Here is a 16,004-nt window from a genome sequence, read left to right as displayed (position 1 = left end):
ACTCATTTTAAACATACCATACCATACACATGTAAATATAACTACAGACTGCACTCTAAATAAGTTATATAATGAAGACCAATTTTAAGAGCTAGTGATAAAATAAGGTAAAACTGGGAGAACAAACATTTGTTTAGTATCTATTACATACTAGGAAATGTGGATTCTCACAATTCTAGCTTAGGTGATAAAATGTTTCAGCCCTAAGCAATGACATTTGAACTGTGCAATTCAAGAACAAATGAAAGAACTTGAATTCACATATAGATTAGTCAGGCAAAGTAACATGTAATCATGCTAAGTAGAAAAGGAAAATTCAAAATGAATTTGCCCCAAGGTGAAATAGTGTTGCTAATGTGAATCTCAGGTGATCTTCAGTTTGGTTTCTGGCCTGAGATCACAAGAAAAACACAAAACAGAAGGTCTATCACTAAACAATAGTGTTGAAAACTAATTAAGAGTACTACCAGGTTCAGAAGATTAACAAATATCAAGAGTACTTAAACTAATGCTAACGTTTAAATTTTTAAAAAATGTGAAGATCTCTATCTTTCAAAAGAAATCACCATCTTGTGTTTCATGTGATACTAAAACTAATAAGCAGTGGTAACATGGTGGCTATAAACCCCATAAAACCTGTGATTCATTTTTTAAAATTTTTATTAAAAATCTTAGAAATAAATTACTTTAAAATTACACATTATTCAATAAAATTAAAGTGGCATTTAGAAATAAACAAAATAGGGCTGGGGTTGTGGCTCAGTGGTAGAGCACTTGCCTCTCAGATGTGAGGTGCTGGGTTCTATCCTCAGAACCACATAAAAATAAATAAAGATACTATGACTATCTACTACTAAAAAGTATTTCTTTAAAAAGGAAATAAACAAAATACAGGAATAACAAACACAAATTTATTCTCAAATATTTACAACCCGGTAAAAAAAGAAAAACAGGTAAACAAATTAACACAAAATAATAACTATTAAACATCAAGTACCGTGGAAACAGTACTATAAAATACATAATGTACAATATGTAAGATACACTACAGAACAAATTATATACACACATGTGTATGTATGTACTAGTGTGTGTGTGTTTCCTCCCAGATGTTTGAATAAGTATTCACAGGAAAGGTAGCATTTTAGCCACCTCCTGGAGGAAAAAGAAGGGAATTTTTTTTCAGTCTCTGTTAACAATGATGCAAACCTAGCAAAGTAACAACTGACAGTATATTTATCTTATGCAATATGAAAGACCCCATATGATTAAAATGAGTATGTTCACAGACAGGGAGAGACAGCCCCAGAAAGGTAGGATAGGACAGTTCCCAAAAAGATTTGATAAGAATTTGGTAGAAAAATCTCCGGATTTAAAATTAAATAGATCTTGTCAACAGGCCTTTCTAAACATAATTTCCATATATGTCCAATGAAAAAAATATGACATTATTGTTGTAAAAACTTAATGTGATAGCATGTGTATATTGTCTAATTGTCTTTATTAATGAATAGGTAAAACCCAATAGTTTCCCTCTCATAAGAAGTGGTAAAATGTAGGAGGTATCAAGGAAGAAGCCCAGATATTAGCTTCAGTGACAAGGAAGACGACAATGCTATTAACGGAAGCAGGGATATAGGAAAAATTTTTTTAAATAATCAGTGGATTTGGAGAACAGAAAAATAAACTGAGTTTTAGACATCTCAGATCTGCTGTGATAGTGGGATATAGATCTATCAGCAGAGATATCAGAAGGCATGAAAAATCTGGATTTCAATCTCAGAAGACAATTCTTAACCAAAAAAAATTTAGGGATCAACAACACAGAAGAAAAAGTGAACCAAGAAAAGGAGTGCAGAAAGAGCCAGAAATGAAACAAAGTTAAGAGTACAAAGAGGAAAGAGTTTTAAAAGAAATACAAAGGCAGCCATCAGTACCAGATAAAACTGCTACATTTGACAACTAAGACCTCCAGCAAACTTTTTATTTATCTATTTTTCTATTTATTTATTCATTCATTCATTCTAATTTGTTATACATGACAGAAGAATGCATTTCAATTCATAGTACACATATAGAGCACAATTTTTCATGTTTCTGGTTATATACAAAGTAAAGTCACACCATTCGTGTCTTCATGCATGTACTTAGGGTAATGACGTCCCTCTCATTCCACGATCTTTCATACCCCCATGCTTCCCTCCACTTTGCCCTATCTAAAGTTCCTCAATTTCTCCCAGCCTCCCCCCCATCCCCATTGTGGATCAGCATCCATATATCAGAGAAAACATTTGTCCTGGGGATTGACTTACTTCACTTAGCAAGACATTTAAAGAATACATGGGTACTAAAGAAATGAGAGAGAACAACAGAAGCTACTCCATGAGTCCCCACTTGGGGACTTCATATATCTAGGAATAGAGACTAGATAGTTTTATTAGTATTTCAGACAGCCATATGAAAATAAATTTACCTTCTGCATACCTACAAAAGACTAAAGAAAATGTTTATTTGATTCTCTAATTAGCAATTCTGCACTTACATGTATTAGATCAAGATTAAGAAATCAATGGAAATAACATTTAAAGATTAAAAAAAAGGGCAAAGGTCACTGAAGAAAAGATGAATCATAAAGAAAAAGGACTAGCTGTTCAAGTGCTGCAAAGGAATGCCTAAATTACAACTCATGTCTAGGAAACTATGTAGGCATTCTTATTCTCAAAATAAATTGTTAAACAAAAGCTCAATTACCCAGTCAGATGAACCAAGTATGTCCTAGCACAACTAAAGTTTCATCATATAGAAATAAAGAGATTTTTTGAACCTGACAAACTTTGGTTCAAATTTCTGCTCTTCTACTGACTGTTTAAACTTAATATTACTTAGCTTCTCTGAAGACATTTTTTCCATTTAATAATATCTATGCCACAGGCTATAAGAAAGACCAAGAAAATATACACAAAGAGATTAGCACAGTGCTCGGCTAAACCTGTTAAGAAACACTTATAATTACTAAAAATAAAATATAAACATTCCTCTGCCTTTACAATTGAGAGGCCCTAAGTTTTAAAAGAAAGGAAACAAATAAAATGGAAAAGACTAATACATCTGGCTGTACAATCGTTTAAACTTTATGTGTCACAAATATAAAACAATTACAACATAAACAAAGCCAAAAACAAGGTATGGAATTCACTTATATAAATTATTTTTGTTCTACAACAAACAGATAGGAATTCCAATGTCTAGATAAATAGACATGCACACACACAGCACACTGACATACTCTTTGTGCTCAATAAACTTCTCACTGAACTATTCCAGGTCCCCATTTTAAGAATTCTCAAAGACAGTAATGGAGACTAGCTGGGTAGTTTTGAATACTTCAACATGTGGCTCATAGCGTGAGGCATTTTAGAGCTTACAAAGCTTTAAACTTGAGGCATAACATAACATTCCTTATGCCCCACACTCAACTCCTGCAGCTGGGGATTGAACCCAATCCCAGGGTCTCATGCTCAATAGGTAAGTACTCTACCACTGAGTCACATTCCCAGCCCACTTCTTACTTTAAAGCAAAATACCATTTGGAGCAAAAATGTAACTGTAGTATTTGAAATACATACTAGATTCAGATGACTCCAATTCTATCTTTCACATACATTAATGTAAATCTTTTAGCAGCTGTTTTAATTAAACATAAAACATAACTTAAGTGTATATTCTTAAACCAAACTAATGGCTTTTTCAAGCTATACTAAACCTCTAAACCTCCACTGGGATGGGAGAAATTGTAGGAAGTTGAGTGACAACATCTTTGTATTGGTCAATGTTCCACCACCACAACCTACAAGCTGTTCCAGTTGAACCTATATTGGCTCTTAGGTAGTTGGGGCCCAATTTCTTTTCAGACTTCCTTTCTAAAACTGAAAAATAATTGTAATAATTCATATTGAATCTTTGACCTAGTGATCTCAAAGATAAGAAAAATTCATTTAAAACTATGTTACTAAAAATAATTAAGAGCCAAAACTCTAATGAAATTTTAAGTAGAAATAAAATAATGTGGAATTCCCTGGGCTTCCTCCACCTTATCTTTTTAGAAAAATACTTTCAAAATTTCAGTGGGGGGAAAAATATATTTTGCAATATTTCTGGAATAATTTCTTTATTCCTGTTCCAAAGCAACACAGATATTGCTACTATGTTAATACTAAACTAATACAAAATACTGTTGAACTTTTTTTAATATGAATTTGGTGACAGAAATAAAATCAAGTTAACTTTGTTATATCTTTTTGTGTATGATACATACATGCAGGAGATAGAAATTCACTCAAAGTTTGGGAGGATAAATATGTTACCTTTAGCTAAGCTGAAATTCTGATTAAGAGTACTAGCCACAGTATACAATTAACATTTTTTAAAATGAAATATAATAAATAAAACTCAAGTTAAGATGGAATATAAAATCATTCTGTATGTAATTCAAAATCTCACATAGAAGATTAGTCCTTGAGTTATAAAACTTTGCTTTAATTTTCAATATATAAGTAAAGATAGAGTCAATGCTGAAATGTATCTGTAATAACCCTATGACAATATACTACTTAAGTTGGTTGACAAATCTGTTTACATACCATTTTTATTTCTTACTAAAAATGTACAAAAAGGCAATATATAGAGTTTCCTACTGTTTAGATTCCAAACAAATGAAACTCTGCATACTAAAAAATAATTGAACTTATGCTCTATGGTAGAACACAAGTGTTTGATCCCCAGAACCACAGGGAGAAACATTTGAACTCACATGTTAACAAAACAAAAAGGGCAAAAATAAATTCAATAAAAGAATAGAAAGATATACTATAAGCAGAGCAAGTTCAAAAAACTAAACAAAAATCATTATGGGCCACTAACCTTGCTAAAAATTTTTAAAAATTAACAGAGCATTACAGCTAAGCCATCCAATCCTTTCATACCCACCACCCCCCAACACAGAAAGCAGCCAAAATATTCAATTTCAAAAAACATCTAATAAAAATTATTTTTACCTGTAAATTGTTTTCTGTGACTCTGTTCCACCAAACCATATTGATGGGTACTCCTGATTTACACCTGTCAGCAAGGCAGCCAATAGGGTTCTTTGCTTTTCGTGCCTTTGATCCCATCGGTACTAGCCTCTCCTCCAGCATCCCCAGGCGATACTTTCTTGGCTAGGAAAAAGAAGGAAAGAAACCAGGCCACTCCTAACATCCCCCACACTAATCTAAACTAATATGACTAACACACAGGAATGGTGGGATAGGAAACATATAAAATTCCTAAAATATTCCCTCCCAAAGTCCTTATCACCACCCACCATCCCACACTCCCACCCCATACCTCTACAATAATTCTCAGTACTAAGAGTTTGAACAATATTATTTAAAACAACAGATTTTTGGAGAAATATAATCTGATTTTATAAGACTATTTAATTAATAGAATTTAAGTTATCAGCAAAGTAAATGCTTTGCGAATTTTTTTTCCACTGGAACTTACCTATTCTCATTGTAATATGAAGAAATAGCTTCAAGGGCATGAAATATAGATAAAAAAAAAATTCTCAGAACTACATCTTTTTTAGAAACTCATCTTGCTACCTTATTTTCTACTGAAAACTGAACTACCCAGTTAAAGGAAACACCTGATTCCTAAGGAATGGCTTTTTAAGAATTATTTTAATTCTATGCAAAATAAGCCAGGGTACAAGGACAGTCACTGTCTTAAGTGAGCATTCAACCTAAGGTACTCAAAGAAAAGAAATAATTTCAAACCAAAAAAAGCCCAATAAACAATAACACAAATTTCATTGCTTTTTTAAATTTCAGTAATTCAAACAAACTTACTAAAATAAATTATCTGCCCAAGAAAAATCATAAATAATGAACACAATAAAGTTATTGAACTATCTTAGTAGTGTTTATCAGGGGTTTTACACCTGAAAATTATGAGATAATAATTTCTACCATCTTCAACTTTTCATAGAAAATCTGCATTAAACTGTATCTTAAAAGGTATTCACAGATATAAATAGAGATATCTCCACTCTTCAGGGAATACACTAGTACATGCTAGAGAAGGCATCTATTTTAAAACATAAGAGAATCAATGTTTACTTATCTTTCTATCATAAGGTAAAATAAGACTGCTTGAACAAATAAAGTTTTCAAAATAAGATGCTACAGCCAGACAAAATTTTAAAAAACAATGTTATAAAGAAAACCAATTTGAAGAAAATATCTGATAATTTGATTTCTAAATTTTAAAAGCCTTGCAAATAATGTCTATGAAAATTATTCTATGAAAATTAATTCTCCTCTTCATGCATGAGCCTCAACTAAATTGTCTTTGACTAAAGGATAAAAATAATTAAATATATTAAGAAAGCAACTAGATTACCTACCTACTCAATAATTACAATAGGGGATAGAGACTAAACTAGTTCTTCATTTATGCAGCCTTGGACCAATCCAGTCAACTCTCTGTCTAGAAAGAACTGTGGGTGAAAATAAATATGTACCCTTTGTGGTTCATGCTACAGAACCATATTTTAAGTGAAACACTTTAAAAGCAAGTCATTTCTAGTAGCATAAATCACTGCAAAGAGTATAAAGTAAATGTTTCTGTGTTCAAATAAATAATTATAAAACTTTGATATACAGTGAGAAAAACAAGCATCTGCTACGTAAAATTTATATTTTAGAAATTCCTCTACCACGCATTACAAAAAAATCACAACTTGCCAAACAGGACTTAAAGTACCTAAATTCCAATCATATATCTGAATGCAAGAAAATTAAAGCTTTTAAACAGCCCACTCTAATTCAGATTCTTCATAAATTCAGACTCACTTTTGACTCAGTTTTTACCATCAATGTAATTTATTTTCTATACAATGGTGCATTAAAGACACACATAGGTTTTAAATACGTGAAATGTATCATCCTATCTCCCCAACAATTCTCATTATATAATTATATTTCTTATTTTTCCAAAGAAGAATTCATTATTATTCTCCCTCCATCACTTGCCCAAACCTATAACTATCCTAAGGCCTTTCCACTTAAGGAGAAGAGGTCTTCAAACATGTACCATTATAAATGATAAGTTTTTTCAATAAGTGACCAGAGATTAACTAAATACTAAATGTAAAGATCTAAGATAGTCATATCATTTAAATACTATTATAATAAACAATACAAAATGACATTTAAAAAAGATGGCAACAATAACAGCACTGATGATGAGGCAAAAGGATTACATACAAAAAGAAAAGTATACGCACAAGTCATAGTAATACTTCATCTGTGTGCTCATCTCCAAATCACCCAAGCACTTATTTATCTTTTGAAGACAACATGTATTTTTCAATTAAACAACTAAGAACTATTAATTACTTGGAATCTAATCTCTCTCTCTCTCTCACACACACACACACACACACACACACCTTTTCCTCAAAGAGAGGATAGAATCTAGACAGTAACACAGATACGCAAACAAAGTACAACTCGCATGATAAAATAATGCACAATCAAGGTACCAGAGCACAGGCAAAAGACTGTTCACAAGAAAGAAGAATGCCTGAGCAGATTTTGTTTTTTAAAGAAAAAATAAATATGTGTAGACAGGAGAAAAGAAAATCCAAAGAGAAATTTGTACTGTGGACTGGGGAAAATGTATGATGACAGGCAAAAAGGCACTATAATATTCAGACCACCAAAAGAGGGTCAAGCTTGGGAGCCAAATATGAGGCTTGAAAACAGCAGTCAAACATTTACTGTTTTCGATCTTGTGCCAAGGAGTTTTCACATCCTTCACAGGTAAAGGGAAACTCAAGAAAGCTTATAAATAAAAATTAACAAAATTATATGTGTTTTAGAAAGGAATCCTGTGTGGCAGTTTGGAAGAGGAATTGGTGTTGGTAAAACTGGAACAGGCAGACAAATTGTGGACTTTGATAATAGTTTGGTTAAGGTTTATCAACCTCAACCCTACAGGCTTTAGATAATTCTTTGTTGTAGAAGGCTGTTCCTGTCCTCCCCACTAGATACCAGTAGTACCATGGAACCAGTTGTTATAACCAAAAATGTCTCAACATACTGCTAAATGTCCTTTGCTGGTAGAGAACCACAAATGCCCCTCAGAATCACTGGTTTGGGAGAAGGATGTCAATTCCAGGCAATTACAAAGGAAATAGAGAGCTAAGGTATGATTGTGGAAAGATTTGGTAGGTTAAAAAGAAAACTAATGGTGATTAGCTGAAAGTAGGGGCTAAAGGAAACAGGAAAATCAAATGGAAGATGAGGAAATAAAAGGGCAGACAATTTTTTATACAACATAGTTACTTACTAAAGTTTTCTAAGTTTTCCTGCAAAGCAAACCAAAGCAACAACCCCTCTTTTATTTCAGTTAACTTCCAAAATCCTTACTTAGACCAACATTGAGAATGCAATGATCGGGGCTGGAGATGTGGCTCAGCGGTAGCGCGCTCGCCTGGCATGCGTGCGGCCCGGGTTCGATCCTCAGCACCACATACCAACAAAGATGTTGTGTCCACCGAGAACTAAAAAATAAATATTAAAAATTCTCTCTCTCTCTCTCTCTCTCTCTCTCTCTCTCTCTCTCTCTCTCTCTCCTCTCTCACTCTCTCTTTAAAAAAAAAAAAAAAAAAAGAGAATGCAATGATCAAAATAAGAAGGGGATCGATTTCCTTGTTGATCTAGCCTGGCCAGTCCGAACTTGCTAATTATAATGAAGTGGAAGGATTTTAAAATGTCACGTTCTATCGATACCCAGCTTTTCTGATTCACCTCCTAGCAATCAATCCTCTTTTCCTATGCTAAAGTATCCATATGTAGCCTATAACTTTTTTTCCTTCTTCCTCTCCACATATGTGTTTAAAGTCTCAAGATTAACTACAAAACAGTTTTCATCTTTCTTTACAAAATCTAAATGAACCAGTAATAGAGCAGATGAATATAGTTTCAATCTTTTTTAATTGGGAATTTATTTTTTTAAAATGCCCTCAATCTTGAACAAAAGTTTTAAAGAATAAGAAAAAGTTGAGGGGCTGGGGATGTGGCTCAAGCGGTAGCGTGCTCGCCTGGCATGCGTGTGGCCCGGGTTCGATCCTCAGCACCACATACAAACAAAGATGTAGTGTCCGCCAAGAACTAAAAATAAATAAATAAATATTAAAAAAAATAAAATAAAATATGCTCTGAGGTTTAAAAAAAAAGAAAAAGAAAAAGTTGAACAATGTATCCTAGAGTAGCACCTCAAATTACAATGAACATATGAATCGTCTGGGGATCTTGTTAAAATAAAGATTCTGGGCCTGGGGAGTATAGTTCAGTAGTAGAGCTAGGCCCTGGGTTCCATCCTCAACATTGCATCACCACCACCACCATCACCACTATCATCATCATCATCATCATCATCATCATCATCATCAAAGATTCTGACTCAGTAGACCTAGAATGAGACCTAAGACTCTGCATTTCAAAAAGCTCCCCACACTGCAAGAACTACCTAGTGACCACACTTTGAGCTATAAAGTTCTCAAGAATCTAAGGGGGGACGGGAAAAAATGAAAAATAATGCATATAAAATGTCTTTCTTCAGACAACACTTGATGAATACACAAATTCATTCTTACTCCCTCCCAAAAAATAAAAACTCAGTATCTTTTGTAGAAACAACAACCACCTACCTCCAGTTACTCCTATGAAGTCCTCTCATTAGAAACCTTTGGCATAGGATTTAATATATGTTTAATCCCCAAATAAGCCTGCATTTATTTCACAATGTCTTCTAATTCCAAATAGTCTTCCCTTAGTTAATTAATGTCCTGATATTTTAGCATCTTTATAATTATAAGATTTCAATATAAGATTACAATTCAATTAATGATAAGTAGCTAATCTAAACTCACCAGGGGAAAAATAGATCCCAAACTGATCTAAATCATTTGAATTTTTTTAATTAAATAATTTCCATAGGGCTGGGGATGTGGCTCAAGCGGTAGCGCGCTCACCTGGCATGTGTGCGACCCGGGTTCGATCCTCAGCACCACATACCAACAAAGATGTTGTGTCCGCCGAGAACTAAAAATAAATATTAAAAATTCTCTCTCTCTCTCTCTCCCCCCCCCTCTCTCTCTCTCCCTCCTCTCTCACTCTCTCTTTAAAAAAAAAAAAAATAATAATTTCCATAATCATTAACACAGGGTTCTATCTATACCTAAATCATTCACAAAACGTGAATTTTAAAGCCTCCTACACTTAATTTAGAAAAATAAATCCAAACCTAAAAATCTAGTGAGTTTTCTCATGAAGGCTTAAAATTTTTTAAAATTAAAAACAGGACAGACCCAGTGGCACATATCTATAATTAAAGCTACTTGGGAGGCTGAGGCACGAAGATCTCAAGTTTGAGGCCAACTTGGGCAACTTAGTGAGACCCTATCTGAAAAATCAAAAATTAAAAAGGGTTAGGAATGTAGTTCATTAGTCAAGCACCCCTGATATTTAAATCCCTAGTACCACAAAAATAAAGAGATAAAATTTTTTAAAATAAACAAGTCAGCTTAAAGGATATGCTGTATTTTGTCCCTCCATTCATTAACTGTGGTCTTTTCATGAAAATGTATTCAATTCTTTATGTTTTCCTTGTTTAAATAAAGACAATAGTAGGATGAGCAAGTAGGTCTACAGAAAGTAGGTCACAGAAACCAGATATAGTGGTGCATGCCTGTTATCCCAGCAATTCACGAGGCTGAGGAGGATTACAAATTCAATGTCATCCTGAGTAACTCAGCAAGGCCCTATACAACTTACTGAGACCTTTTCTCAAAATTTAAAAATAAAATACAAAATAAAAATAGTAAAGCACTCCAGGGTTCAATTCCCAGCACTAAAAAAAGAAAAAGAAAAAAAGAAAGTAGGTTATAGAAAAATAGACTGTCATTGTTAAATAAATGTAAATTAAAAGATCTTTAAAGTTGTGAACCAATACACAAATCATACAAAAATCAGGGGAACTGCTAAGTAAAAATTCATCTAAATTATATTAAATATAGAACATTATTTACCTGCATAAACACATTTACATTTTTTTAACTGTTGAGTCAGAATTAGGGAAGATTAATATAATCTATGTAGATTTAAGAACCTATAAAACAGTCATTATTTCTGTTCTTAAACCCATAATGCTAAAAAGGATTTTTATGCTGCCAAAAAATAAAGGTGAAATATTCTTTCTAAGCAAGGCCAAAATAAATTTTTAATCAAACTGCAACTTCCATTTTGCCTTTGAGTGAAACCAGAATATAAGACAGGACAAAATACAATACTATGCTAAACTTACTAAAATAGAGTGAAAATTTGTTGTTTCTTTTTTTAAGTCATAAAAGTTACTTTTACAATAAACTATCACCTATAACAATGCTTTAAGTTTTTTATTTCAGTTCTTTACCAAAAACAATCATACTAATATATCTACTGGTTTATTTAAAAAACCTTTCCCCTTTGATTTAATTCATGTATGCTTAGGCTCAATCTTGAAATGAAGCAGAATATTTTCAAAAAATGTTCTTTACTATAGTTTATTTAAATTAAGTTGGCAGTTAATGAAAAGCAATCTTGTATACATTCAGAAACAGATAAACATGGGTTTTAAATTGCAGAATTATAAGCAATAGAAGATGTAATGCCTACTATTTGATAAGCACATGGCACTATACCAAGCACTTTACACCCCTTAATGTATTTAATGTGCATAACCCTGTGAGATAGTGCCTATCATTATTATCAACTTTACTGACAAGAAGAGTAAATCTTGGTAGAGGTTAAAATAATTTGCCTATACACCTATAAAAGGTTCCAAAGCTTCTTTTTTTTTTTTTTTTTTTTTTTTTTTTTTTTTTTTTTTTTTTTTTGTACAGGGTTGAACCCAGGGGAGCTTAACCACTGAGCCACATCCTAAACCTTTTTATATTTTATTTTGAGAAAAGGTCTCACTGAGTTGTTTAGGGCTTCGCTAAGTTGCTGAGGCTGTCTTTGAACTTGCAATCCTCCTGCCTTAGCCTCCTGAGCAGCTGGGATTACAGGCTTGAACCATCGTACCCAGCCCAAAGGTTCTACTCTTAACTGTGGCATCCTGTCTCCAATTCAAAGAAATCTATTGCACATGTTACAGTATTCCTTAATACATTACACTCTCAATATTATCCTAACTATACCTGAATCAATGTCCTTGAATCTAACTGCATGGAAAGATTCAAGAGAAATATCAGCTAGAGATTTCATTCAAAGAAATAAAATTAAAAGGTTTTCCCTCCCCATTTTCAAAATGCAAGAACAAATTTGGGAAATAAAACAGAGCTGGCTAAGTCTACTTCAAATTTGAGCATGTTTCTGGAAGAGAATACTAAACTTATCTTTACTAATTTATTCGCCACACCTCTTTCCTAGGAAAATAAGGATGAACCACCAATAAGTCCAAGCTTTTAATACCAACTATTACATTTTGTAAATGCAATGACCAGAGTCAAGTATAAAGAAGCCAACTAGCTAATCTCAGAATAAACTACTAGTTCCTCTGTTCAAGTGGTAAATGGACCGTGGTTTTCCAAACTTCTATTATTATGTAAAAAAAAAAAACTAACTCAAATTCTCCAAAGCTATAAAAGTAGATGATGACTACAGCTAACAGTATTATATATTATGTATTAAAGGCATGCAAATTACATTTCACAGTGTTTAAATATGGTAACATGTCAGCCACAATACTGCCAGATGCATCTTTTAAAATTATTTTCTAAAACAAATTTATCTCACTAGTGCTTTTGTAATCAAGCAACCAATAAAACAAGATTCTGTTGATTGAATCCTTCAAATTCTGTCATGAATTTGAAGAAATCTTAATTCAACAAAACAAATGGTCATTGAATACAAAGTACCAATTAAAGTACAGAAAGTACATGATTACACCTTCTTTCATTAAAAAAAATTTATTCTTTCCAAGGCACATCTTTATTTCAGCACAATCCTGGCAAGTTAATCTGTGGACCCTCTTAACAAACAGAAAAAGAAACAATTGTTCCAAACTTCAGTTCTTTTCTACAGGAAATATCACATTGGTAAACAAGTTCCAACCAATGAGAAAAAAACAGATCCAGAGTAGAAATAAACAAGAACAACATTTAAATCTATTAAAAAAGTATAGACAGAATACAGCCATTTGTTAAGGGGAATTTATTAACATAGATCCTTAGCAATAAACACAACAATTAATTTAAATTAATTACATAAAAACAATGACAGCTCTTTCTATTTAAAATTATTAACTTAGCAGATTGGGAATTATTTTATTTATATTGATTATTTTAATGAAAATGAGCATACTATTTTGTTTTTTATACATATCTAATACAAAATAATGTGTGTTAACATGACATTTCAAATGAGGACAAATATCAATACTTGTGAAACTCAAGACCAGAAACAAAATTTAGGTATATTACTTGATTTCTCAAATATTTCATTTCCCAAAATGAGAAAACAAACTCTCACAAAGGAGATTTAGATGACAGAATAAAAAGATTTGCTTTATGAAAGAAATAATTAAGTTTACCATATTACCTGGAACAGAGTCAAAAAATCATCATCAATATAAATAAAATCAAGTTTCTATCTACATGCCATTACATAACAATAAAACCCCCAAAGGATTTTTTACCCCATTTGAAAAACCAACAAGAAGCTTCTGAGGAAAGCAAAAAATGTTAGGAGAGAAGACACTTGAACATCTCAAGGTAAATATTCCCAGAGCAACTACAGAACCCAGAGCAGTTATGTAACTCCCACTGGGCAATTTTAATGTACACTGATCCAGATTGAGTAGCAAGAGATGTCTTTAATTTCAAAGCAAGGCTTCAAAGACTCAGGAACACCACGTATTACTTAACTACCAATGAAAGCTACCATTTATTGGGCACTTCTATGCCCAGCAACATTTAGTCCTCAAATCAATCTACATCATAGGTACTATTCTCACTTTGCAAATGAAGAAACAAAAGGTTGCCAAGTTAAAGACATAAAGATAATCTGTGGAAAAAGTAGGGATTTAAAATTCCAACTGCCTCAAATCAGACCCCAAACTCAAAAACCTCAGCCATTATTTATAATATACTGGTTGAGTACTATTCCTAATATTTACTCTTTGATGAAAGATGAGGCTCTGAACAAGCTACAGAGCACCCATTGTGTGATTCCTGCCTGGGAAGCTGGACTCCGAGGACTCTACCACTTTTCATACAGAACCCGTAAGTATATTTCTAATATTCTGCCTCCATCTGGCTCAAGCTGGGACTCTACACATTTCCACAGCATGGCAAATGGAAGTCAATGAAAGTTTAGTGACTTCAGTAAAGAGTAGCTCTGAGGACTGGGATTCTAGCTCATTGGTAGAGCGCTCCCTGAAGTGTGAGGCACTTGGGTTTGATCCTCAGCACCATGTATAAATAAATGAATAAAATAAAGGTCTCTCAACAACTAAAACACACACACACACAAACACAAATAAAAAGAGTAGCTCTGAATATGTTAACTTAGAATGTCAAACAAGATTTTCTACAAAAACATTCCTATACAATATTCATGGGTAAAAGATTAAGTGACATAATAAAATGATGCAGCTGACTAGAAGCCTAAATAGCAAGTAAAATATTAATTCTTTATGAGACATAAAGAACATAAATAATTGTTTTACAAATGAAGCTTTAGATTGGAATTTCCTTTTAAGTTTCAGTTATTTTTCAATATTTTTTTCACTTTCTCCCTTTTTTATTCTTATTGAGATCGGTAATTGGTTTGATTAAAGACCAAATAATCAGCAGGGCTAAGAAAGGATTTACACTCCAAATTGTCAATACTATAATTCTATTAATTTCTCCAAATTTATCTTTCTTCACAAAAAAACTCTAGAAAATACTTTACAGGTTCATTATTATTCCATATCTTGTTGCCTTGAGTTTGGATAATATAAAAAGTTATCTTTCAGAGACTTTAGGGCCAGGCACAGTGGCTCAGGAGGCTGAGGCAGGAGGATCACAAGTTCAAAGCCAATCTCAGCAAAAGCAAGGCACTGAGCAACTCAGTGAGACCCTGTCTCTAAAACAAAATACAAAACCAAGGGACTGAGTACCCCGAGTTTAATCCCTGGTACCAACGGGGGGTGGGGGGACTTTTTAGAACAAAATGTCAAATTAATCAGAATATTTTTCCTTGGTAAGTTTAGAGATGGTAGAAAGGAGGAATGGATGTTCTTAAAATAGAGAACAATATAAAGGGGGACCCAAACTGGGTTTAAACAGGAAGAAAGCAGAGTAAGTGCTGCTAGTAAATTTTTCTCTCAAGCAGATAACCCAGAACTGGACCTCCAACATTCACATCACCTCATACATAAGTCACAGCAGATGAACCAATCCCCTTTGGTCCCACTTTTCTCATCCTAAAAAAGTTTAAAATCAAGAATGGAAGAAATAAACATACTTCAGAAATCTATGCCTCCTAAGCCCAAAGAATTTAACTTGTTATTAAAGCCTAAAAAACCTGATGAGAATGAAAATCTGTTAGCCAACTATTAAAAACATGTTGCACATGCACAGTATAGGTTGCATATAATGTAAGCCAACCAAAGAAATGTAAATAATAAGCACCTGAACTTTTGTGGGCCAGGGGGTGGAAGGAAGACTGAACAGGAAAATGACTAGGTGAATAAAAAAAGATGAATAAGATCACTAGACCAGAAAAATATTAAAGGAGAAAGTAAGACTGCTAGACAAAAACTGTGAAGACTTCTCATCTGCCTAGGAATTACATCAATATGTGGTGGCCATGAACCACTTCATTTATAAATATCTGTATTTCAACACCCAACTTTTTTAAACAAAG

At 33.0% G+C, this 16,004-nt stretch overlaps 1 protein-coding gene across 7 annotated transcripts in view; it reads right to left on the bottom strand.

The window, feature by feature from the left end:
- Pan3 (poly(A) specific ribonuclease subunit PAN3) overlaps positions 1-16,004 on the bottom strand; it is a 134,077-nt gene that overhangs the window by 85,966 nt on the left and 32,107 nt on the right. For 5 of the 7 annotated variants that reach the window (XR_013343257.1, XM_026388357.2, XM_026388356.2 and 2 more), the window contains exon 5: positions 5,055-5,216. The exons of the other annotated variants lie outside the window; for them this stretch is intronic. Coding sequence is in view for 4 of the 5 variants with exons in the window: in XM_026388357.2 (XP_026244142.1) it covers positions 5,055-5,216 (162 nt within the window). In the remaining variant the exon portion in view is untranslated. The remainder of the gene's footprint in view (positions 1-5,054; positions 5,217-16,004) is intronic. 7 annotated transcript variants of the gene reach the window in all.

The sequence above is a fragment of the Urocitellus parryii genome, chromosome 2 (genome assembly GCF_045843805.1).
Source record: "Urocitellus parryii isolate mUroPar1 chromosome 2, mUroPar1.hap1, whole genome shotgun sequence".
NCBI lineage: Eukaryota > Metazoa > Chordata > Mammalia > Rodentia > Sciuridae > Urocitellus > Urocitellus parryii.
Note: the sequence above shows the minus strand (reverse complement) of the source record. Positions and strands in the feature narration are given on the sequence as shown.